The 23863-nt window shown below is 40.0% G+C and overlaps 1 protein-coding gene across 6 annotated transcripts in view; it reads left to right on the forward strand.

Annotated features, from left to right (window-relative positions):
* The window catches only part of MDM4 (MDM4 regulator of p53), a 40379-nt gene extending 21472 nt beyond the window's left edge, over positions 1-18907 (forward strand). Inside the window, exons 4-11 of one of the 6 annotated variants that reach the window (XM_059146965.1) lie at positions 2702-2835; positions 3888-3943; positions 8261-8328; positions 9061-9160; positions 11736-11896; positions 13574-13723; positions 15728-15808; positions 17776-18907. In XM_059146965.1, the coding sequence (XP_059002948.1) occupies positions 2702-2835; positions 3888-3943; positions 8261-8328; positions 9061-9160; positions 11736-11896; positions 13574-13723; positions 15728-15808; positions 17776-18354 (1329 nt within the window). In that variant the 3' untranslated portion in view covers positions 18355-18907. Of the gene's footprint in view, positions 1-2701; positions 2836-3887; positions 3944-8260; positions 8329-9060; positions 9161-11735; positions 11897-13573; positions 13724-15727; positions 15809-17775 lie in introns of those variants that run through there. The other 5 variants (XR_009347626.1, XM_059146966.1, XM_059146970.1 and 2 more) reach the window with 5 other exon arrangements.
* Positions 18908-23863: the final 4956 nt, after the last annotated feature.

The raw sequence follows: 23863 nt of genomic DNA on the forward strand, positions 1-23863 counted from the left end.
CAACCGACTGAGCCACCCAGGTGTCCCAAAGTATGAATTAAAAAAAAAAAATTATTTGAGAGAAAGAGTGCAGGGGCGTATGCATTGGAGAAGGGACAGAGAATTTTCAAGCAGCCTCTGTACTAAGTGTGGGACCTGGTGTGGGGCTCGATGATCTCATGACCCCCATAAGATTGTGACCTGAGCCAAAAACCACAAGTCCGTGCTTAACTGACTTAACTGACTGAGCCACCCAGGTCCCCTGATGTATGGAATTTTATATCAGTAAAGTTGTTAAAATGAATTATGCTATCTCCTTCAGTCCTGTGGTAGAGGTTTCCTGGGTTAAGAAGAAATTAAGTACATATTGGTCAGAAAGAATATTTTACTGGGGAAGAAATTGCAATGAGTCAGTTTATATGAAGCTCTCTATTATGAATTTTGACCTTACCTGGTGCATAAAGAAGAATTTCCTAATATTTTTAATTTTTTAAAGATTTTATTATTATTATTTTAAAAAACATTTTCTTTATTTGTCAGAGAGAGAGAGCACAAGCAGGCAGAATGGCATGTAGAGGTAGAGAGAAAAGCAGGCTCCCTGCTGGACAAGGAACCTGATACAGGATTCGATCCCAGGACCTTGGGATCATGATGGGATCATGACTGGATCATGACCTGAGCTGAAGGCAGCGACTCAACCGACTGAGCCACCCAGGCGCCCCTAATTTTTTATTTTTTATTTTTATTTTTTTAAAGATTTTATTTACTTATTTGCCAGACAGAAATCACAAGTAGGCAGAGAGGCAGAGGAAGGGAAGCAGGCTCCATGCTGAGCAGAGAGCCTGATGCGGGGCTTGATCCCAGGACCCTGGGATCATGACCCAAGTCAAAGGCAGAGGCTTTAACCCTGGTTAACCCCCGCTACCCAGCACCCTGCTAATTTTTTATTTTTAAATATTGGTTCTCAGTATGTGCGTTGAGGCAGTACGGTATAATGAGAGTAGTAATTTTGTATACATTATTAATGTTTTATTTTAATGTTTTTTTGCTGAATGCATTTATTTTATTTTATTATTTTTTAAGATTTTATTTTTATTTATTTATTTATTTATTTTTTAAAAAGATTTTATTTATTTATCCGGCAGAGAGAGATCACAAGCAGGCAGAAAGCCAGGCAGAGAGAGAGGGAGAAGCAGGCTCCCTACCGAGCAGGGAATCCGATGCGGGGCCTGATCCCAGGACCCTGGGACCATGACCTGAGCCGAAAGCAGACGCCCAACCCCCTGAGCCACCCAGGCGCCCCTAAGATTTTATTTTTAAGTGATCTCTACACCTAATGTGGAGCTTGAGCTCACAGCCCTGAGATGAGGGGTCACATGCTTTACTGACTGAGCCTGCCAGGTGTCCCTGAACACTTTTTTGCACCAGATGCTGGAATGGAAGCTTGCAGATCTGTTCAGTGGACTTGTGATAGTGTCCGATTTCACAGGTGCAGCAGTACCAGGACTGTAACGGTGAGGTTTCTTCACCCCTCCAGAAGAGGGCACACTCTTGCAAGTGGCTTTTTGTAGTCAGTCACTTCTTCAGAGCTTTACCACCAGTTGATATTCGAGTGGTCTGCTTTGTGCAAGCCCTAGTGTAGAGGTCTTACCTTCTCCCCCTTCTTCAGCTGGAGCTCTGGGAGTTAGAGGTGGTGATGCTGTGGCAGTGGCTGCAGACAATTATGTACACATTTATAGGGTAGATGATCTATATTATCTTAGAAGAGCTTATTTTGGATTTATTTCTTCCGGAAGTTGGACTGATAAAATATAAAACTTCCTCCTTTTCCTCTTCCAGTGGTTGTTCTTCCCCATCTTACTTCCCCCTAGGTATTTGATGATCTGGGGTGAAATGTTGCTTGGTATAGAAGGGAGCTTAGGAGCATTATTGTACCAATATAATGGGGACAGTGTTGGAAACATCTTCTGTGCAGGTATCTAATAGTTCCTGAGAAGTTGGGGCCTAAAGATACAGATAGCCGCTTTGGTTTGCATGTGGTCTCTGACAGCAGAGGTCTTACTGTCATTAAGTGAACTTAATTATTAAGTTATTTTTTAAAAATCTGCATGGAGAAAACATTAGGAAAAAATAGATCACTTAAAACTTTTGAATCATGATCTTGTCTGAGTTCTTTCCATTTTTGTGAACTCTGTGAAAAAAGCCAGATAGACTAAATTTTTATTTGATAGACACTAGATTCTGTGTTTTATGCACTTACGGTGCCGATGGCTTGTTAACCATTGTACTTCATTTGCCAAAAAAGAATTAAAGGAATATGCATCAGAAGCGTCTTAGAGTTATGTGTCCCTGGACTTGGAATATATTTTTATGGACCAGGCACATATAAAGTTTATTCTAGTCATGGAATAGGCCTCTTTATTTGGACTCGTAAGAACATTTTTATGGGGATACTAGGTAAATTCAACACTCTTTCTCACTGTCAGACCACTGCGTTTCTATTTTAAAAGTAAGTCTCTTGATGTCCAGCAAGATAATAAGTGGCTGAACCTAGTAGTTGGGGACAACCGTCTTGTCATAGGACTCCTTCCACAAGCACTGACATTCATGCTCACTCATGGTTTCTCTTTTTCTAACAAACTAATGTACCTTCCCTTCTCATAATTAACTTGTGTTTGGAGCAGCTGGGCAGACCTCTTCCTGTGGTTTTATTGCCCTGCAGGTCATGCATTATCTCGGCCAGTACATAATGGTGAAGAAGCTTTATGATCAGCGGGAGCAGCATATGGTGTATTGTGGCGGAGATCTTTTAGGAGAACTGCTAGGACGTCAGAGCTTCTCCGTGAAAGATCCAAGGTAAGAAGATTGAAGATTTGTTTGTCTTTTTGGGTGCTTCTAACAACTCAGTCTCCATAGGGTATTAGTGGTTATTTATTCCTTTAGTCAATCAATATTTAAGGGTCTCCTGTGAGGCCCTGAGAATGTGTTCGTGAACAGCGATCTCAGATTCTATGGAGTTTAAGGAGCAGTGAGACAGTGGATGCTCTTCCCCGTCTTCTTTCAGGTTATCACACCGCACTTAGTAAATTACACTGTGAGAGTTAGAGACAAAGAGGTACATGAAGCTGCGTTGGGGTGGGATTTAGGGTCTTATTGGTTGGGGTCTGTATGGTTCCTTGAGGAAGTGCTATTTGAGCCGAGAGCTGCAGGATGAGTGAGGAATGGGAGTGCTCTGGGAGAGGGTTGGAGAACTGGCAGATTGAACATCATGTGCAAAGGCCTGGGTAGGAGGAGCTTGGTGTGGCTAGGTTAGAATTTTGTGAAGCAGCTGTTACAGAGAGGAAGACTGAGCTGATGAGCGAAATGTAGCATGGCTGGGCGGTTTGAGGTCGAAGATGGGCTTCATAAGAATCACAGTAGAACTTCTTTGACCTGTTGTGCAACTTTCTCCAGCCACATGGGGGTGTAAATGGTTGTTACAGAGTGAAAAGCAGATTAGTAATTAAGAAGCCATTGTTTTCTTTCTATAGCTTTGTGATGACTGTTTCTTCTGCGCTCATTTTGTCCTACTGTGGTTAGACTCCCTTCCACCCCTTCCCCAGTTAAAATTGTAAAACTTAATTCCTCGTGGGAAGAAATGGTCTCCAAGGGAAATCTTGTGTTACTGTTAGCTCATTAAATAAAATGTAAATTAATTAGTGTCTTAATGGTGGCAAAGTAACACAAGCACTTGGACATGAGTATCTTGACATTTAAATAATTACAAACAAATCTATTCTGGGGAAAACATTCTGCTTCTCCATGTGTTACAGAGAAAGTTGAAAGATCATGTACCAAATAGACATATAACATTTTAATGGAAAACCATGGGGTTATTAAGTTTTTGTTTTTGTTTTTGTCTCTGACAGCCCTCTCTATGATATGCTAAGAAAGAATCTTATCACTTTAGCCTCTGCTACTACAGGTACGTCACATCCTCTTTCTTCAACCTGTATCACAGCTTTGAGCTCAAGGGGGCAAATGATGGGAAAACAAGCAGGATTAAGATGGAAATGAAATGCTGTGTTGGCATGATTGGGAGGGACACCTGTCATAAAGAATGTTATTAGGATGTTAACTTCATTGTGGAAAATTTCAGATATACTAGATAGATTAGTGTAATGCCCATCTCTTAGACTTAGTAATTGTTAACATTAAAATCTCGAACAGATAAGGACCATTTTCCTTTAAACAGAACTGCAGTGTCATTCTTACACCCAAGAAAATTATTAATAATATAAATAATAACTCCATAATATTATCCAATAGCCAGTGTGTGTATAGTTTACCCCCAGTTATCCCAGAAAGGCCTTTTACATTTGGCTTGTTGAAATCAAGATCCAGACCAAGTCCACACATTGCGTTTGGTTGATATGCCTGTAAGTATCTTTATAAAACAATCCTCCTTTTATTTTTATGTCATTTATTTGTTGAAGAAATGGATCATTTGTCCTATAGAATTTCCTACATTCTAGTGGTTGCAAGATTGTATTCTTATGATGTCGTTAAATGTGCTTGTCTGTTTCTTTTATTTCCATTAAACTAGTAACGCTTGAATAGTTTCAAGTTTAAATTTTTTGCTGAGAATTCGTAGGTGGTGCTTTGTACATCTTTTGCATCATACCTGAGCCATGTAAAGGTCGACTTGTCCCTCTTTCAGTGATGTTGATTCTGTAGGCGCACATGCTGTTATCTGTTATCAGGGTCCCCAGGAACCTTTCATCTAATGGTTTTAGCTTTCTGTTATATGAATGTCAGTTTATCTGACACCCTTTGCTTGATTCCATATTTTTTAAAGATTTTATTTATTTATTTGACAGAGATCACAAGTAGGCAAAGAGACAGGCAGAGAGAGGAAGGGAAGCAGGCTCCCTGCCTAGCTGAGAGCCTGATGTGGGGCTCGATCCCAGGACTCTGGGATCATGACCTGAGCTGAAGGCAGAGGCCTTAATCCACTGAGCCACTCAGGTGCCCCAATTCCATATCTTTTAAATACTGTCCTCTGGGTTTAATTTATTCCGTATGTGCAGGAAGCGGACTGCTCTGAGGTCTGAAGAAATAGGTGAAAACTGGATATAACTGAAATGTAACCCTATCTGTTACTCCTTTCCAAATAATGAACCCCCCTCCCCCATTTCTCTGTGAAGGCCTTTTGTGCGTCTCAAATTAGATTTTAGGTAACCTTATCCTTTAAAGAAAGCCAAGTTTGTGATCTTTTAGATTGGTTATCTTCCAGTAGTTTAGTGAAACAAATAATTGAAAAGAATCCAGTCCTAATAAAGATTTATGATTTAACGTGAGAGCAGAGAGACTGCTTTCATAGTGAAATGTGTCTTTGAACTTACATTGAATTTTGGAGCCTGTTGTCTTCATTGAGCCATTTGCCCACTTCACCCAGCTTTAAATTTCTGTTGAGAGGGAAGGCCTTGCAAATAATACAGCGCTTTATTGAAATTCAGTCACTTGTGAAATAGTAGGGCTTTCCTGGGATGTTCACTGCAGGCTTGAACTGCACGGAGGATTTTATATTTGCTGATCTACGCTTTCAGTAGAATTTGTTTTCTGATTGTTCTCTGGATAACTCGAGTGGGTCTAATTCTCACGTTTCCTCTCTCTTTCTCTTGCACTTGGAGCATTTAACATGCCATCTATTAAAATGAACATTTCAATAATATTTCAGTTGATCCTAACAACAACCTTGTGAGGAAGGTCTGGAGATGTTTGTTTGTGGTTTTGATTTTCGCTTTTTTTAAAAAAAGATTTTATTTTATTTTATTCATTTATTTTTTAAAGATTTTATTTATTTATTTGCCGGAAGGAGGAAACACGGCGAGAGAGGGAACACAAGAGAAAAGCAGGCTTCCCACTGAGCAAGGAGCCCGATGTGGGACTCAGTCCCAGGACCCTGGGATCATGAACCAAGCCGAAGGCAGATGCTTAACAACTGAGCCTCCCAGGCGTCCTAATTCTATTTATTTGACAGAGAGAGACACAGCGAGAGAGGATAACATTGGCAGGGGGAGTGGGAGAGGGAGGAGCAGGCTTCCCTCCGAGCAGGGAGCCCTATGCGGGGCTTGATTCCAGGACCTTGGAATTATGACCTGAGCCAGACGCTTAACGATTGAGCCATCCAGGCGCCCCTTTGGTTTTTGCTCTTAATAGAATAAATGATTTGTCCAAGATGAGGTGCCACTGATAATTGGTAGAACGGATATTTCTGACTGACTGGTTCTTGGGCTTTTCATTGTGCCACACATTGATGTCATAACAGAGTTTGCCCCAATTAATTTTTCTTAACACATTTCTCTCTAAACATGAAATGTTTAAAAGATTTTGTTTGTTCTTGTCACTTTGAAATGATTTTAGTTAGAAAAAAGTAATAAAAGTATAATAAAGGGTTCCAAATATTCTTTACCCAGATTCCCCAAATGATAACTGACATCTTGTATAACCATAGTACCTTGTTAAAAACCAGAATATTGCCCCAAAGTACTTTTGATTGTCTGCTCTTGACTTGCCCTTGCTTTGGTGCTTGTGGTTGGTTATTGCTGTTGATCTGAATGAATTGGGTTGCTTGTGTTTTATTTAAAAGGACAAACGAGAAAAATGTTTTTTATATCACCTGCTGTACACCTTTGCAAGTGGGTTAAACCTTTTATTTTGATGGTTGAGAAAATGTCATTGTGTAAAGTAAAGGTGGCTCTTTTATGAGGCATCTGTCCAAATCTCCACATGTATACCAACAAAATGACAAATAAATGACAGGCTTTATTTAGTTTAAAATTCCTTTTGTATGTTGTGGTTTTCCCACATAATTTCTTTTTGCTTATAAATTTTCATTTTTTTAAAAAAGATTTATTTGAGAGAGGGCGTTTGAGAGCGAGAGCTCACTCACTAGTTGGTGGGAGGGGCAGGAGAAGAGGGAGGAGCAGATTCTCCACTGAGCAGGGGGCTCAGTCCCAGGACTTGGTAATCATGACCTTAGTCGAAGGCAGATGCCCAACAGATTGAACCAGCAGGCGCCCTGCTTCTAAATGTTTTAACCTGAGGAAGATATAGGAAGGCATTAGAACTATAAATGACAATATCAAGTTGCTTTAGTAAAGAAATACTTTATCTGCATTGTCTCGTTAGTTGATCTTTGAAGACCACTGGGGTCAGAAAATGCTGTCTCTCAAACTTCTCAGTATTCTCTGTTGACCTATAAAAATTCTTGTCGAAATCACGCTCTTTAGGATTACAGTTCTGAAATTGTTTGCGTTGTGCAAACTAACTGAATTATCAAACCACTTGGAGGATCCATATTCTTTTCCCTGGCAGCCTCTATGACGTGAGGATGGGGTTCTCCATAAATGTCTTGTCTCTGGACCTGATAGTAGCTAACGAACCCAACCCTTGGTAGACTTATTTGGGAACATTTCAGTTACATATAACCTCATATAATGAGCAGTCTAGGTTACTAAATTCTCTGCACTTTGTCGTTTTCCTGTAGCTGAGTTTTCATCTTCTGTTCTGCTTGAAAAATTTCCAAGTCCTCAAAATACATTTCTCTCAGACTATCTGAGAATTACTCTCAGGTTATTGTTTTCTTTGCTTTCACTGGCTTTGAGAAGAACTTTTATCTGCTCTCCCTTCTTTCTTAGGAAATGATTATAGTAACTGGGAAAAATAAAACTTTTTTTTTAAGTAAAACATGTTAATTAAAAAAACTACTGCATATTCATGTATTGGGAATTTAGAATGTAAGTTTGCACGAGGTGCTATTGTGTTATGAAGCAAGTGAGGAAAATTCCAGATTTTCAGATTTCATAACCCTGTATAACTTTAACAGTTGAAAGTAAAAATTAAAGACCGAACTTTTTTGCTGTGGTTTACAAGTTAGGCAGATTGGATAATAAACATCTGTGGGAAGAGATAATAAAAAATACTCTCCATTATTTCTTGGTTGGAATCACTTTCATAGAAAAATGTGAAAGTTTGCCATGAACATTTTTTAGTTATTTTTCATTTTCTCCCAGATTACATTTTGGTAATAACATTTTGAACAAAGCCTGTCTTGGTCTTTGCTGTTTTTATCAGTTTTGATTTTTCCCTTTTGGATGAGAGCTTTGCCCAGCCAACATGGAGATGTACATCTTTAGGGAGCACACCTGGCTCCAGGGTTGTTTGCTGAGGTCCTTTTTATGTGGAAAGAACGGTTATTACCAGGGAAGGTTTTCCTTTTGTTTTACTTGCTATCCAGATGCTGCTCAGACTCTCGCTCTCGCACAGGATCACAGTATGGATATTCCAAGTCAAGACCAACTGAAGGTAAAATCACCACACGGTGACTTCTTTTGTTGTACAGAGTGGCCCCTTCTCTGTACCTATGGATCTTGGACTCCCAAGACCTTTCTCTGAATGTGGTAAGAATTTAACAAGAAAGGTTCTTGGGAGTTCACAGACCAGGGACAGAGTGAACTTCTCTGTTCTGCCCATAACAGAGTTCCAGTCTCTGAATTTTTCTTTGGGATGTAGCACTTCTGATCTTCAGTTCCTCCAGTTGCATTTTCTTTGGGGTTTGTGTATGCCTGTGTGTGTGATGGTGTCCTTATATAGGTGTTTGAGAAAACTGCTTTATTAGATTTTAGCAGGCTTTTTGCAATTGAGTTCATGTCAGGCCATTCTTAAAGCTTCTTGAGACCTGGGAACTTTATGATCTTCTTGGTATGTGCTGAGGGTTTCTCATGTTTTCTGAATTATGCCTAATTTTGTAGTCTAGAGGCTTTTCATTGATAGCCTATTTTTAACAGTAGATTTTGGCCTTTTGTGCATAGATTTTTTTATTCCCCTAGGTTTGGGATTCTCTTAGTGCTGCTCACAGTGAGTTAAGGAGAGGTGTTGCCTTTATTTGATGACTATTGCGAACTCCAGAGATCTCTTTCTTGTGCGTAACCCATTGTGCCGCACGCTGACTGGTGAGCCAGGACGGAACTGCTACATCCCCGGGTCTCAGTCATTTTTATGGCACTGACAGACATCTTTCCCTTTTTTTTTTTCCAGCAAAGTGCAGAAGAAAGTTCCAATTACAGGAAAAGAACAGAAGAAGGCAATATTCCTGCACTGCCTACCTCACATCATAAATGCAGAAGTTCTAGAGAAGGTAAGTTTTGGGTTAAGGCTATACATTTTTTACTTTTTCTTTCTCTCTCTTTTTTTTTTCCTTTCGTTGATGACTTCTAGAAATGGGATTTATTCAACATTTAGCACTGGCTGCAATTGAGACCATTCTATAGACAACTCCAAAAATAATAATGCATTTTTTGTATATGAAGTAAGAGGGTCATATGTCATCCTTACTTCTCATTCTTTTCCAAAAACTTTTCCTTTACCCTAGTGACCGTTGTTAACTTTGAAGATGGTAGTGCTCTTTTAGCAACCTGTGTTTACTGGGGTGGACTGGTGGGGTGAGACCTGTCCTTTGGTTACATGCTAATAGAAGATCACTACAGATAAATCAATTTACCACCTAGTCAAGCTGCCTTGGCCTTTTAAATTTTGACATACTTGTATATATTCAGTCCAGTTAGGCTTCTTATTTTGATTTATCTGCTTCAGGTGAAGGCTAATTTTTGTAGAGTTTTGAAGTTTGCAGAGATGATGTATACGTAGTCTGTCAGAGCCAAGAATGAGCCCTCAGGAGCCTAGTAGTTCCTTTGTTTGCCCTTGGATGATAGTCCTCGGATCTTTGCCATCTGTACTAGATACGCTATGGTCAGGTTAAATGACTTAATTGATATTTTGAAAGTTTGCCCCAAGCTCTGCTTAATAAAGTATCCCCTAAAATTTTTTCTCTACAGGAGTATAAAATAATAAATTATTCAAGCCTTTTATGACATGATAGTTTCTAGTTTAGGTACTGGCTCATACTTAGAGCAGTGGCAGGTTAGATCTCTAGCAACATCCCAGAACATGATGCTGCTCTAATTGTTTTAAATGTTAAAAATTGAATCCATTTATCATACAACCGAATTTTGAGCTACCTAGTCACCTGGGAGCTTATTTCCTGTCTGTATGGTATTAAGTGTGTAATTTTTTCTTTAAATGTAGGTCTTTGGTTATTTGCTACTCAAAAGGCTATTTGAAATGTAAGAATAGCCAATGTAAGAGACTGTGTGTAGCTTGTGCTGTAAATTTTGAGAATAAAGAGCTTAGTATTTTCAGAAAAGTGTATAAGTAGAAAGGTCAGACTTTGTGTATGTGGAAAAGATATTTCTATTGTCCTTACGGGATGTTTGAGAGCTTGAAGAGACGAGGATAACTTTAATATGGCATCATCTCAGGGGTTTGGGTTTTGATTATCTAGTAATGAGTAAGTAAAAAGCTAAATTTCTCCCTGAACTTAATGGGCAGGGTTCAACATAATTTGTAAGTAGATAAGGTAATCCTTTGTTCTGACAGGGACCAATTTATTGCAAGTTTTTAAGCACGGGCACCTCAACACATTTTAACACCCATGGTTGCTATGGAAATGGCTGGTGCACCGGGAGGAGGCAGAGGAGAGTGAGAAAGTAGGAACAGAGGAGAGCACAACAAAACAAGATTGGATGATGGCATGTTGTGGTAGCAGCAAATTTTTTTTTTTTAAAGATTTTATTCATTTATTTGACAGACAGAGATCACAAGTAGGTAGAGAGGCAGGCAGAGAGAGAGAGAGAGAGGGAAGCAGACTCCCTGCTGAGCAGAGAGCCCGATGCGGGACTCGACTCCAGGACCCTGAGATCATGACCTGAGCCGAAGGTAGCGGCTTAACCCACTGAGCCACCCAGGCGCCCGGTAGCAACAAATTTATGTTAGTCACCACCTCGAATGTCACTTGGATGTACAACATGAGATCTTTTACTTGGAATATATGGTCCCTTCTTAGATTTGGGGTTTGCAATATTTCTAGATCTTAGATAACCTCGAAAGAGCCCATTGATCCAGAAAGGACATTGGTGTTTTATAATGGTTGTTAGCCATCTGAACATGAACTCGTGAGAAACATCCCTAAATATGTAGCAGTGAGATGGCCTTGACAACCTTGTGAGTGCCCATTCGGTCTGGACTGCCTTGCTTCTGTCTTCAGGTTCGGCCGCTCTGCTACCACTGTTGCAGTCCATGGATCAAGCCACCATCAGGCATCATGTACTAGAACAAGTCTCTCTTTGATCATTGCGTGCTCTGAATGTTTAACATGGTGCTAAATAACCATTTTGAAATCCTCTAGAACAGTGTCATTGTTTGGGTGTTTTCAGAGTTTAGATTTTTTTTTTTTTTTAAGATTTTATTTATTTATTTGACAGAGAGAAATCACAAGTAGGCAGAGAGGCAGGCAGAGAGAAAGAGGAGGAAGCAGGCTCCCTGTCAAGCAGAGAGCCCAATGAGGGACTCAATTCCAGGACCCTGAGATCATGACCTGAGCCGAAGGCAGAAGCTTAACCCACTGAGCCACCCAGGTGCCCCAGATTTCTTGATAAATGATCATCTGCTTCTAGTGTCATTACTTGTTAATGAACGACTCCTGAATTTGAGAGGAGGTCCGGACTCTGTGACTGCAATATTTGATTTCTGTTTCTTTCAATATATTGGCTGTAGAAATTTCTTTTGACCTGTCTTGTAAAGAGATTATAAGTGTTACAAAGCGAGTTTTGAGTTTTGTGTAGGTAGTTACTGTCCTTTCCGTTTGACTGCTGTAGATGAAGACTTCATAAAAAACTTAACCCAAGATGAGACATCTAAGCTGGACCTTGGGTTTGAGGAGTGGGATGTAGCTGGGCTGCCTTGGTGGTTTTTAGGAAACCTGAGGAGCAACTATACACCTAGAAGTAATGGCTCGACTGATTTACAGACAAATCAGGTAAATGTCACATTGGAAGAGTAACTTTCTGTTTTTTTTTTAAGATTTTATTTATTTATTTATTTGACAGAGAGAGAGAGACACACACACAGCAAGAGAGGGAACACAACTAGGGGGAGTGGGAGAGGGAGGCGCAAGCTTCCTGCTGAGCAGGGAGCCCGATGCGGACCTCCCATCCCAGGACCCTGGGATCATGACCCGAGCTGAAGGCAGACGCCCAACGACTGAGTCACCCAGGCGCCCCCATTTTGTTTTTGAAAGAGTAACTTTCTTGGTTACTCTTCACCACACATTGCATTTTATAAGAATTCTCATTCAGCGCCATCTGTGTGCATCTGCTGCTCAAATCTGTATCCACAGCCTTGACCTCTTCTCTAAATGCCCAGCTTCTGTGCTCAGCTGCCTACTCACCACCTCCGCTTAGATGATCGGACATTGAACGTGTTCAAACCAGAGCTCTGGGTTTTATTTTTAATTTTTTCTAAACATTCCTGTATAGCCTTTCCTTTTCCGTGAATCTCCCTTCTATCCAGTCCTTCCAGCCAAATCTCAAGGGATGGTATCAGTTTCTTTCTCTGTCATATGCCACATTCAGGTTTTCAGCTCTTTATCTAAAACATATCCAGACTCTCAACGACTTTTATTACTTCTGGTGTGGTACCCTAATTCAAACCATAAACGTTCTGTTCCTTTGTCTTACTTATAGTCTCTTTTTTACTTCTCACTTCGAAAACCTATTATTCTATTTTGTTTATGTGCCTCTTGCCTTTTTACCCCTACTGAAATGTAAGTCCACGGCTTTCTCATTATTCATCATTCTATTACTTAGTACCTAGAACAGTATCTGACACGTAATAGGAGTTCAGGGAGTATTTGCTTAGTAAATGAATGGATATAAAATAGTGGCAAAAAAAAGTAAGTTTTCTCTTAGGAATAGTGTAGAAAAGCAGGTCATAAAATATCCATAGACGAATGTGAAAGAAAGTCATATTTAAAGTCGTTCAAGAATTCAGAAAGAGGATAGGAGATTTTAGTTACCATCAGTATTTCTTATATTTCAATAAACATTATCATTTTTAAAGATTTTATTTATTTATTTATTTATTTAGAGAGAGCAGGTGAGCAGAGGGAGAGGGAGAGAGAGATCTCAAGCAGACTCTGTACTGAGTGCAGAACCAGACGTGGGGCTCAGTCTCATGATCTTGAGATCATGCCCTGAGCCAAAATCCAGAGTTGGATGCTTAACTGACTGAGCCACCCAGGCATCCCTCAGTAAACGTTATTTGACCATAAAGGAAGTAATATATTATAGTTAATAGAATTGTTTTCTAGGTTCTCAGTGTGCCACCTTTGGAAAGGAAATTTTAGGGAATGGATTCTGTTTAGTTGAGCAACTATGAGTCTTTAGCTTTTAAGCTTTCGGTACTGTTTCTTAGGTGTTATACCCGATTTACTGTTAAAGTTAGAAAATTTCTTGCCAGGCTCCCTATATCCACTCATTAGTTCATATGTAGTAGGTGCCAAGTAGATATCTGTTGAATGAATAGACATCTGCCGAAGAAAGGCTAGCTGTTCTTTGGAGGTGTGTGAAGATAGAGTTTTGGGTTCATTTCTCTTGGTTCAATGTCACCGATAAGCCTCCGACTACAAAAACTCACATTTGTTTTTTTCTACTAGGATATAGGTACTGCCATTGTTTCAGACACCACAGATGACTTGTGGTTTTTGAATGAGTCTGTATCAGAGCAGTTTGGTGTGGGAATAAAAGTTGAAGCTGCAGACACTGAAGAAACAAGTGAAGAAGTAGGGAAAGTAAGAGACAAAAGGGTATGTGTGGAAAATTTCACGTTGGTTGTATTTATGTGCACATAGTATAATCTGTTCAGATCTGGTGTCCTGTCCCTTGGTACCACAGATGAGTCACATAATCCCCCCTTTTTATTTTCTAATGTTTTCCTCTATCCGGTTTTCAGGTTCATAGTACATTAACCAACACTCTCTTAAAAATAGGATAGGACTGCATGGGTAAAACTCCTTCCTTAGAAGCAAGAAGCTGTCCTTTTCTCCTTGTCTAATCTCTCACTGTGGATTTTTTGCTTCTGGTGACCTTGCTTCGCTAACAAGGCAAAGTTCTAAGTGGCCATGGAAGCCTGCAGGGAAAAAATTCTTACTTTTTGGATGTCTCAATGTCTTCCACAGTCATTCATATCTAAATGGAAGTAGGCAGGTGGGCTCTTCTTACATAGTTGGAGTTTAAGTAAGAGGGAAGAAGAGAGAGTGTTAGAACTCCGAATACACAGTGTGAGCACACCAAGAGTCATTAAAGCATTTGTTCAAGTCTCAAAGGAGATTGGACTGCAGATCCAATGCCTGACGCTGACAGGATTCTCAGTAAACATCTATTGAGTAAATATAACAAAACACAGATGTAAATAGAGTCATCTTTTTAATTTGAGGGACTTTCATAGTAATTTGGATTCCTGAAGGGTATCCTGGTATGTTTATAGGCAGATCGATGCTTGGGTCCTGCTAGACTAGTTGTATGCGTAGCATCAGAAGGGACTGTAAGTGGCTGGAATGAAGACAAAGGTGACATTTGGAAACTTCCATTGAGAGACATGGAACTTAAAATACTTGAACTTGTGAGAGAAAGTTGCCATAAGGAGGTTCCTAATTATATCATAATTGATTTTATTCCATTTACTAGATCATAAAATAGGGTTTTAATTTTTAAAATTTTATTTTATTTTTTAAAAGATTTTATTTATTTGACAGAGAGACAACAAGAGAAGGGAACACAAGCAGTGGGAGTGGGAGACGGAGAAGCAGGCTTCCCGTTGAGCAAGGAGCCCGATGCGGGGCTTAAACCCAGGACCCTGGGATCATGACTTGAGCTGAAGGCAGACATTTAATGACTGAGCCACCCAAGTGCCCCAATTTTTAGAATTTTCAATTCTGAATTTGAAAATTTAGAGGACACTTCCCACATTTCTTGACTTTCTTTTTCTTGGTCCATGGGCAATTTTTTTAAAAAGATTTTTTATTTATTAATTAGAGCAAGAGAGAGCACAGCAGGGTGAGGGGCAGAGGGAGAAGCAGGCTCCCCACAGAGCAGGGAGCCCGATGCGGAGCTCGATCCCAGGACTCTGGGATCATGACCTGAGCCGAAGGCAAACGTTTAACTGACTGAGCCACCCAGGTGCCCCAACGGGCATGTTTTTATAGGACAACCAGAGTGCACATAACTAGTTTTACTTTTGAATGTGAAATTTACTTTTTATAAACTACTTTTTCATTCTTCACATCTTAGTTCCTTATTTTATGTAGTGCTTTTCACTTCATTTTCTCATGCAGTCCTTACTCTTGTAAATGTCTGCCTAAATTTCCAAGATAAAAAATTTCCACGTTTGGGTGGGAGGTTGGGGTACCAGGTGGTGGGTATTATAGAGGGCACGGATTGCATGGAGCACTGGGTGTGGTGAAAAAAATAATGAAGACTGTTTACTGAAAATAAATAAATTAATAAAAAAAAATTTCCACGTTTAATGATTTGTAGCTTTTCTGCTCTGATCCTATTTATTTTCATTAAGGTCATACGTTTGGGTGCCCTCTTGTATTTGGTGATCCTTCTGGGCACTTTCCAGTCATTTCTTCTACTGAGCTGCCTGCTGGGCATGCACAGAGTCATAGTAAGCTGTTTTCTTTTCAAGTGGTAGTGATGGAGGCAGAATGTGGGCTTTAAATCAAAGTTCTTCTGTCTCTCTTGCTTTCAGATTATAACCTCATCTAAACTAGGTAAACCTTACTAATGAGATGTCTTTGCCCTCACAGGTGCTTGAAGTGGGAAAAAATGATGACCTTGAGGACTCTAAGTCCCTAAGTGACGATACTGATGTGGAAGTTACCTCTGAGGTATGAGTAAGCTAGTAAAAAAGCCGTTTCCCGCCACCTGCGGCTTCCAGTGTGAACGTTCAGCAGTGCCCTTGTGTTGAAGAAGGCCATTTACCCCGTTTCTGTCTTGCCTTCCTTGGTGTTAAGACATGTTGGCTTCTTTATATCTTGTTAGAGGTTTTTATTGCAATTTGGAGAAGGGGAGGATGAGTTGACCTAATCCTCTCCCCACCTTGAAAGGGGTGACTTAAATGCCCGTCTGTGTGCCTTTCTTCCTGCTAACAGAATTCTTTGGATACGATGCAGTGGATACACAGGAGTTATTTAAAATACTCCTACACTACTTTACCCACTAAACAGCCCTCCACAATCCTAAAGCTAGACCTGTAAGCTATCTCAGATTCCTTGTCAAGAATAAAGACCCCATTTTCACTGCTTTCTTAAAAAGAAACCAATGGGGAATGGCCCAATTTCCACCTAGGTTTACATTAACGAGGGCTAGTAAATGCAGGTAGAGTATTAAGCTGTTAGGTATTAGGTGTGGATTTGTCACCAAATGTGACAGCCGAGGTGTAGACTCACACATTGCTTTTCTCTTTTCATGCTAGTTCCCATTTTTCTTCAGTGCTACACTCAGCTCACCTGCTTGGAAGAAGGGCGATGGGGGAGGGAGAGGGGAGGGGATTTTATAGTTTGCTGCTTTTAGAATAGTTGGAGGTTGTCTCTGGTATTGAGGTTCCCCTGCTCCCAGCCTGCCACTGTTGACCATTATGATAATGCATTGCAAATTATCTGTCTGTGCGAAGCTAAGTAATAAAGTGGAATATATTGGTCCATTAAGTGTTCTTGACCATAATACAAATAGCAGAGATAAGTGTTTCCATCTTAATCAGACTTCTGTGGCTACTTGGGCCCAGAAAACCTATTAAGCAAATAGACTGTATTTCATCAAATCAAAGACGCCATTTAATTTAATAAGCCCTATTATTTTATGTACTACTAAAGAAAAAGTGATGCCAATTAGATTATGACACACCATCAGTTATGAATTCCAAGTGTTTGTGAAGTCTCTCTGAGATTCTGTATAGCATTTGATGATCTGAGGATCTTACACTGGCAAGAATGTTTTGACGCTCCCTGAAGACCACCCAGTTTAACAAATGGTCATGTCCCTGCCTCTTGGCTTAGGCAGTTGAATTATGCCTTCTAAATGTGAAGTGTGCGGCCTTCATTCTGAAAGTAATCAAGATTGCCTGTGTCAAATCATTGATCCTGTCAAAGTCAGGCAATTATCCACATTAAATACTCTTGACTTGTTCCAAGTAGCTACCTTTGCATTAAGCAAGGCATTTAAAATTCATTGAACTCTAATATCTTCTCATTTGAATATGGAGAAGTAGGAAGAAAGTTAGCAGCATTCAAGGATGAGCACATTTATTTTTCAGAGGGTAGGGTTTAGGCATACGGTAAACGACCTCTAATCCTGAGACCAGGGAGAGAGCATGAGTAATATAGTTATTTTCAAACCTCATTTTGATTTAAACTTTTTTTTTTGCCAGATTTTATAACATTTCTTAATTGGGGGCAAGGAATGCAAGTGTTATTTTTTTCTTCATTCTTAGCCTCTTGCTCAATAAAAGAGTAAGTTGTACAATGAGAAATGAACTTAAAAGAAGGCAGCAGGGAAAAAAACCCGAGCAATGTAAATTCCACCCAGACTAGATAGAATGCGAAAATAATGAATTGACTTTCTTAAAGATAGCGATATCAAATTCTGACTTGAAATGCCAGTTGCATCACCATCGTCGCAAAACTCGTGTAGACTTTCTTACGTGTGGCTGTGGAATGTGTTCAGATGTGGAGCTAGACCGCTCACGTGGAATGTCTCCCTGGCTTGGTGAGATGATGAACGTGGCCCACTCTCCCCTTTTTCTGAGCTGCTTGTTCGCTGCTGCGTGAGTATTAATTGGCCGCACTTGTCGTTGTAGGATGAGTGGCAATGTACTGAGTGCAAGAAATTTAATTCTCCAAGCAAGAGGTACTGTTTTCGTTGCTGGGCGTTGAGGAAGGATTGGTATTCGGATTGTTCTAAGTTAACCCATTCTCTCTCCACGTCCGATATCACTGCCATACCTGCTGAAAAGAAGGAAAATGAAGGACTTGATGTCCCCGATTGCCGGAGAACCATATCAGCTCCAGTTGTGAGACCTAAAGATGTATGTACAAAGGAAGAAAAAAACCCCAGACTTTTTGATCCTTGCAACTCGGTGGAATTCTTGGATTTGGCCCACAGTTCTGAAAGCCAAGAAACAATATCAAGCGTGGGAGAGCAATCCGATAACCTTTTTGAACAGAGAACAGATGCAGAAAACATGGAGGATTGTCGGAATCTCTTGAAGCCATGTAGTCTGTGTGAGAAGAGGCCACGAGACGGGAACATTATTCATGGGAGGACAGGGCATCTTGTCACTTGTTTTCACTGTGCCAGAAGATTAAAGAAGGCTGGGGCTTCCTGCCCTATATGCAAGAAAGAGATTCAGTTGGTTATTAAGGTTTTCATAGCGTAGCTGACTCAGTGAATTGGAGAGAAATATTAACAGGGCAGGTGTGTATCAAAATGTCAGTATTGAACATCTCTACTCATCATAACCCTCTGTATCTGTTTATTTATTTATGTAAACATCTCTGTGTCACATTTTTGCTTCTACCTGTAGAGGGAATTTGACAGTGAGTTCTTTAGAACTAGATTATCAATTTGGGGGATGGACTCCATTAACATGAAAAGATACGTTAACCACTTCATTCTCTCTCTAAAGATGAGGATCTGGGAGAAGCCAGTACAAACAAAAGTACTTTAATTCATTCACTTACTGAGTTACTTGAAGATTTACTCTTCCTTCAGTTAATTTTATTCCCTAGCCTTTTTTTTTTTCTCTTAGGGAATGGTTTTAGGCACCCAGATCTAATACTTAGAAAAGTATTAGAGCTAACAGTGGGGAAAAAAAAAAAAACCCAAACAAGTAATTTGATTAGTCCGGTTGTGAAATGCTGTAAATCGCTTTATGGTTGCGATCGGTCCACGCAGTTTGGATGAGCCCAAAGAAAAGTCTTGAAAAACGAGATTTCTTCTGTAAATCGCTTTATGGTTGCGATCGGTCCACGCAGTTTGGATGAGCCCAAAGAAAAGTCTTGAAAAACGAGATTTCTTCTGAGCATTTTTGCTAACATATCCCTGAAAGAATTTTGAAAAACTATATGTAACCTTTTGCACATTTTACACCCTAGGATATGATTAGCAAATAGTGTGTTCCCTTCTGGTGAGTTGTAGACACCTGAGTACCCAACCTAAAACAAGTTACTCCAAGAGGACAGTTTTGTCCCTTGTAACCTTTCCCAAACAGTTTCTCGAGAACTCCATTTCATGGCTCTCATTCTAGGGTAGTTTTCCTTTTGCACATGTTTAATGTGACATCTAAATTTTTAAAAATAAATTTAAGTACTTAACAAAGGATACCCTATCCAGTATATTGTATATGTGCCTTAAAAATATTTTTCTAAAAGTTTTAGAGTTGTAGATTTAGCTGATTGAATTTATAAGAAAAGTCCTGTCATAAAAAAGTAGCAAAGACTGCTCTCATTTTAAAACTCGACCAGCCAAATCAGATTCCCTTCAGTCAGAAAATGTTTGACTTTAATTCAAATAAAAGCATTAACACATTTCTGGCACAACCTTCTCCATTACATTTCTAAGATAGATGAGGTATAGAGATTTTAATCTAAGCTCTCTTTGCTCACTCTGTCCTCATTGTCCCTTGAAAATTCTGTTTTTTTTTTCCTTATTGTTCTTTTGTTTGATGCCTCTAGGTGTTTTACAATCTGAAGCGATGCCCAGTAGTAAGATTCTAGATGGGTGTGAGTCAGCCTTTCAAATACAGAGTATGGCAGTTGTGAAAATGAAAATAATTAAAAATGTTAGGTCTGAAGGAGCATTATATGAGCACATAAATCTTGGGGTAATGCATATGGAAATTGAAGATCTTTAAGCTGATGTTCTTATATATATATCCCTGTCTGCCTTCCCCATTGAAAAAATCTCGATGTATGCTCAGTGGTTTGCATATGAGATTTTGAAGACCATAGCCTACTGGAATTAACAAATTTATGGATCATAAAAATCACCTGGGTTGCTTGTTAAGAAAAACTCAAGTCAAAAAAAAGAAAAAAGGAAAAAGAAAAAAAAAAATTCAAACAGTAGCATTGTTTCTCCTCCACAAAGGGGGTTTCTTTCTATGAGAGCGTTTGTTCTGGAAGCTGGTTAAGTGGTCCACAGACCACACTTTGGGAAGACCTGCCCTAGAAAAGGGTTTTCCCAGTTACAAGAGGTGCAGCAAAGATCGCTTTTAGTATCTTATTTGATTTCTTGAGAGGGAGTTTTGTTAAACGTTCTAGAAATTTAAAACTTGAATGCACTCTTAAACCCAGCCCCTGTCATTTTGCACTTGAGGCTAAAAGGTTAAATGACAGTGGAGAGTGCGAGCTCGTGATGCCTTTGTTACTAGAACCCAAGTCACTTGTAGTTAAGTTCCCAAACCATACTCACTTTCTTCTCATTATTTGTTAAAATATTTGAAGGGTGATGCTTGTGGAGTTTGGATTCAGGGTGCTAATCATTGAAATCTTGCAGAATAGGACTTGCGGTCAAAGTAAGACTTCCATATTAACACTTAATTCCCAAAGAGAAAATGCCAATTAAATACCAACCTTTCTTTCTTTCTTTTTTTAAATTAATGTATACTGTATTATTTGCTCCCCAGTCTTTCTTATATAATCAGATAAGTTACTCCTCCCACAGGGAGAGGACAGATGAAGGTGCAGAGGAACCTGAACCCCATTCTCCAGTATTGTTCCTTTTCAGGGAAGGAAGCCCAGGTCTCTTGCTCTAAGTATCACGGACAAGGGTTTTCCCCTCGAAGCAGAATGGGTCCTTGGATCGTATAGTTTTGTTAGGCCATAGTGAATGAATAAGTTAAATGTCTGTCTTCCCTATGTTCTCCCTAGTGCTCCTCTCTTCAGAGCAGTATGATGGCCCTCAATTTCGTCTGATTTTTGCCATTTAGGAGCTTTTGCAGGTAAAGACCTAAAAGAGGGACGGGGAGAGTAGGGGATGTGCACTTGCGCCCTCTGATTCTTCTTACATAAAGCTGCAGGTTTGTTTGTTTGTTTGTTTTTAGAAAACTTAAGAAAAAATTTTAAAAATTTTATTTGCCTCTGAAGATATTTGATGCTCATTTTGGTACATCCCCGCCTGTCACAGGACCCTCTTCTGCTACTCAGCTTTCCTCCGTCTCCCCCTTGCTCACCCGAGTTTTTTTACTGCTCCTGTTAACTACTAAATTCTTAGGAGATCCCGAGCTGCGTGTTTGAGCTGCACATTTAGAATAAACCAATACTTGGGTTTACTGACCCTCTAGCAAGAGCCCTGTGAGTGACTACAGCTGTTACAGAGAAAGAGCTGATAGTCCTTTGCTTATCTGAGGCCCAGGCCAGGCTGCCGCGGCCGCAGCACATTGTTTTCCTTCACCCAGGATCCTTCCTTCGCGTCTCCTGGGAGTGTCGGACAGCAAGGAGGATTCTACATTTCGTGCGGTAGAATGGGTCGAGCATCCTACAAAGAGCCAAATAGTGCTATCAGAGCAATTCTTAACCCGCAAGAGACTTTACACCATCTTGATTCCTCTTTGATTTTGTTCTTTTTCAAGGCCACTGCGGTACAGATGTATTTTACTCACTGCCAATGAAAGTAACCCGTGATTTGTATGTGAAGCCTTCATGGTTTTACTTTGACTTGATAAACTCTTGCTTTCTCCACACTACCGTTACCTTTTAGTCGTAGTCAGAGTGAAACAGGGCCCTGGTTTCTGGAGACGGTGCTAATTTGCCCCTCTTCCAGCAGCCCGTCTGATCTGTCTCCTTTTCTCTTTCATTCTCAGCTGCTTGAGTTGAAATCTTGATCGTGAGGAAAGGCTCCGTTCAAATAGGTACCCGAAGAGTTGACTGCTTTTGCTGTCTCATGCTGTAGACTTAGGATTAAGGAGATCATCCCACATTAGTGCTAGATTCTTTACTTTTCTTTCTTTCTTTCTTTTCTTTTTTTTTTTTAAAGTAATCTCAACGCTCAACAAGGTGTTTAAGATCAGGAGTCGTACACTCTGTACTGACTGAGCCAGCCAGGTGCCCCAGTGCGCAATTTCTTATTTTAATTATCCTTTTAATATTTATGATCATGTTATCCTGGACAAAAAGTTCACTGCAAAAACAATGAACATATCCTCAGAAACCGTGGATTTTTAGGTTACAGATCAGAATGTCTCCTGTCTCATTAACTCACTGGTCTTGCGTCGTACTTAGTATATTTGCTATGTTTTTGTATCAGATACTTAAATCAGACTTTATAAAAATCTTAAGACCAAGCCTTCAGATGCCCTTTCCCCAGAGTCCACCTATGGAATGTCAAAAGGTAGCAATCCTACGCTTGAACAATGGATCAGCGTCTGCCGGGCCAGCCTCCAATCTGTAATGAACTTTGCTAATACAAGATGGGATCACTGCCAAGCACTTGAAATACATGATTGTGTTTTAATAATAATTTATGTATATTTAGGTGTATATAATGCTTTGTGGGTCATTTGTTTGTAAAAATTTTATTTTTAAAGGTCAGGATAATCTGTGGCATTTAAAAAAAAAATCAATTTAGTGCGTCATTGACTCCTTTGAACAGTCTTTGATGAGAAATTGGTTAGAATGTTAGAAATTGGTGAGCTGTTGGAGTGTTATCTCTTGGTTCTCTTCAGAAAGGAGGACATTTGTTAACCAGATATTTGGGTTTTTCCCCCCACGCAGAGTCCTATGACCTGAAAGTATGCCTTTAGATACTGTGAAGCCATTGTTTTCCATTTAGCCAAGTATCTATTTGAATTGTTGATGGATGTCCTCAAGAATTTAGTATGATGGTCTCTATTCATGGGTGTATATGTATATATAGAGAGTATTAAGACTGCCAATGCCTTTGCTGAAAGTGGACAGAATAGGAACTTGCTGTGTTTCGAATTTTCACTTCAGAGATAAAGAACTTATAAGCTCTCCCCTGTGCCAAAAGTGAAATGTACAATGTTTACAAATGTCTGGAATTTTGCACTGCCATAGGCTATGCTAAGTGTCTCCCAGAGGGTGATGAGGGGAGTCGTAGGTTAGCATCTGAGGAGAGAGACTGAGGACCTAAAGCTAAACTGGAAGTGAGTGTCTGAGGTAGTGGTAGAGATGACTCCCTGACTCAATCTGGGGACGGTTTTTCCAGATTGCTTTGCGACATCCTGTCGGTGGACAGTGCTTTCCTCGGTCGTCATGGCTACATGCTTCCTTTATAGGAGCCACCGATCTCTTCTCTCCTGTGGGAGGGTGTCCCCTAAGTATCTTGAGATCTTTCGGTAGGAGTGTGCAATCCCAAGTAGCGCCATTATTGGCAGATGTGGCATTGTCAAAGGAAAACCGCTGGGTTTACGGTCCCTCTGTCAGAGGCTTTCGGATGACTGAAAATGTGGCAGGTTTGTGTATCTGCAGACAGTGGTAGCTGATCCTTGTTAGTTGCTTATCTGAGGTCCAGGCTGCCGCTGCTGCTGCACGTGGTTTTCCTCTACCCAGGATCCTTCGCTCATGTCTTCTAGGAGCATAGGACAGCGAGCAAGAGTCCTCATTTCTTGGGCGAGAATGGGTGAATAATTTTAAAAAGGGTCAAATAGTTCTGTCAGAGCAATTCTTTTCTCAGAGTTCTTGCTATGATTTGGCACACGCTCTTTTGAAAATTGACATTATCACTACAATCCTGACAATTTATTAGAGCAACTGATGTCTAATCTCAAGGCATTTTTTTTTAAACAGTAACTACTTGATGTCATACCTTTCTCCTTCCTTCTTCCCTTACTGTTGCTCTTTTTTCCTCAGAGTTCTAAGTGGTCTACTTTGGGATATTGCTTTTATACCAAAGGCTTTCTGTATCACCCCCCAGACGGTTGGAACGAC

This window comes from Mustela lutreola, chromosome 14 (genome assembly GCF_030435805.1).
Source record: "Mustela lutreola isolate mMusLut2 chromosome 14, mMusLut2.pri, whole genome shotgun sequence".
Taxonomy (NCBI): domain Eukaryota; kingdom Metazoa; phylum Chordata; class Mammalia; order Carnivora; family Mustelidae; genus Mustela; species Mustela lutreola.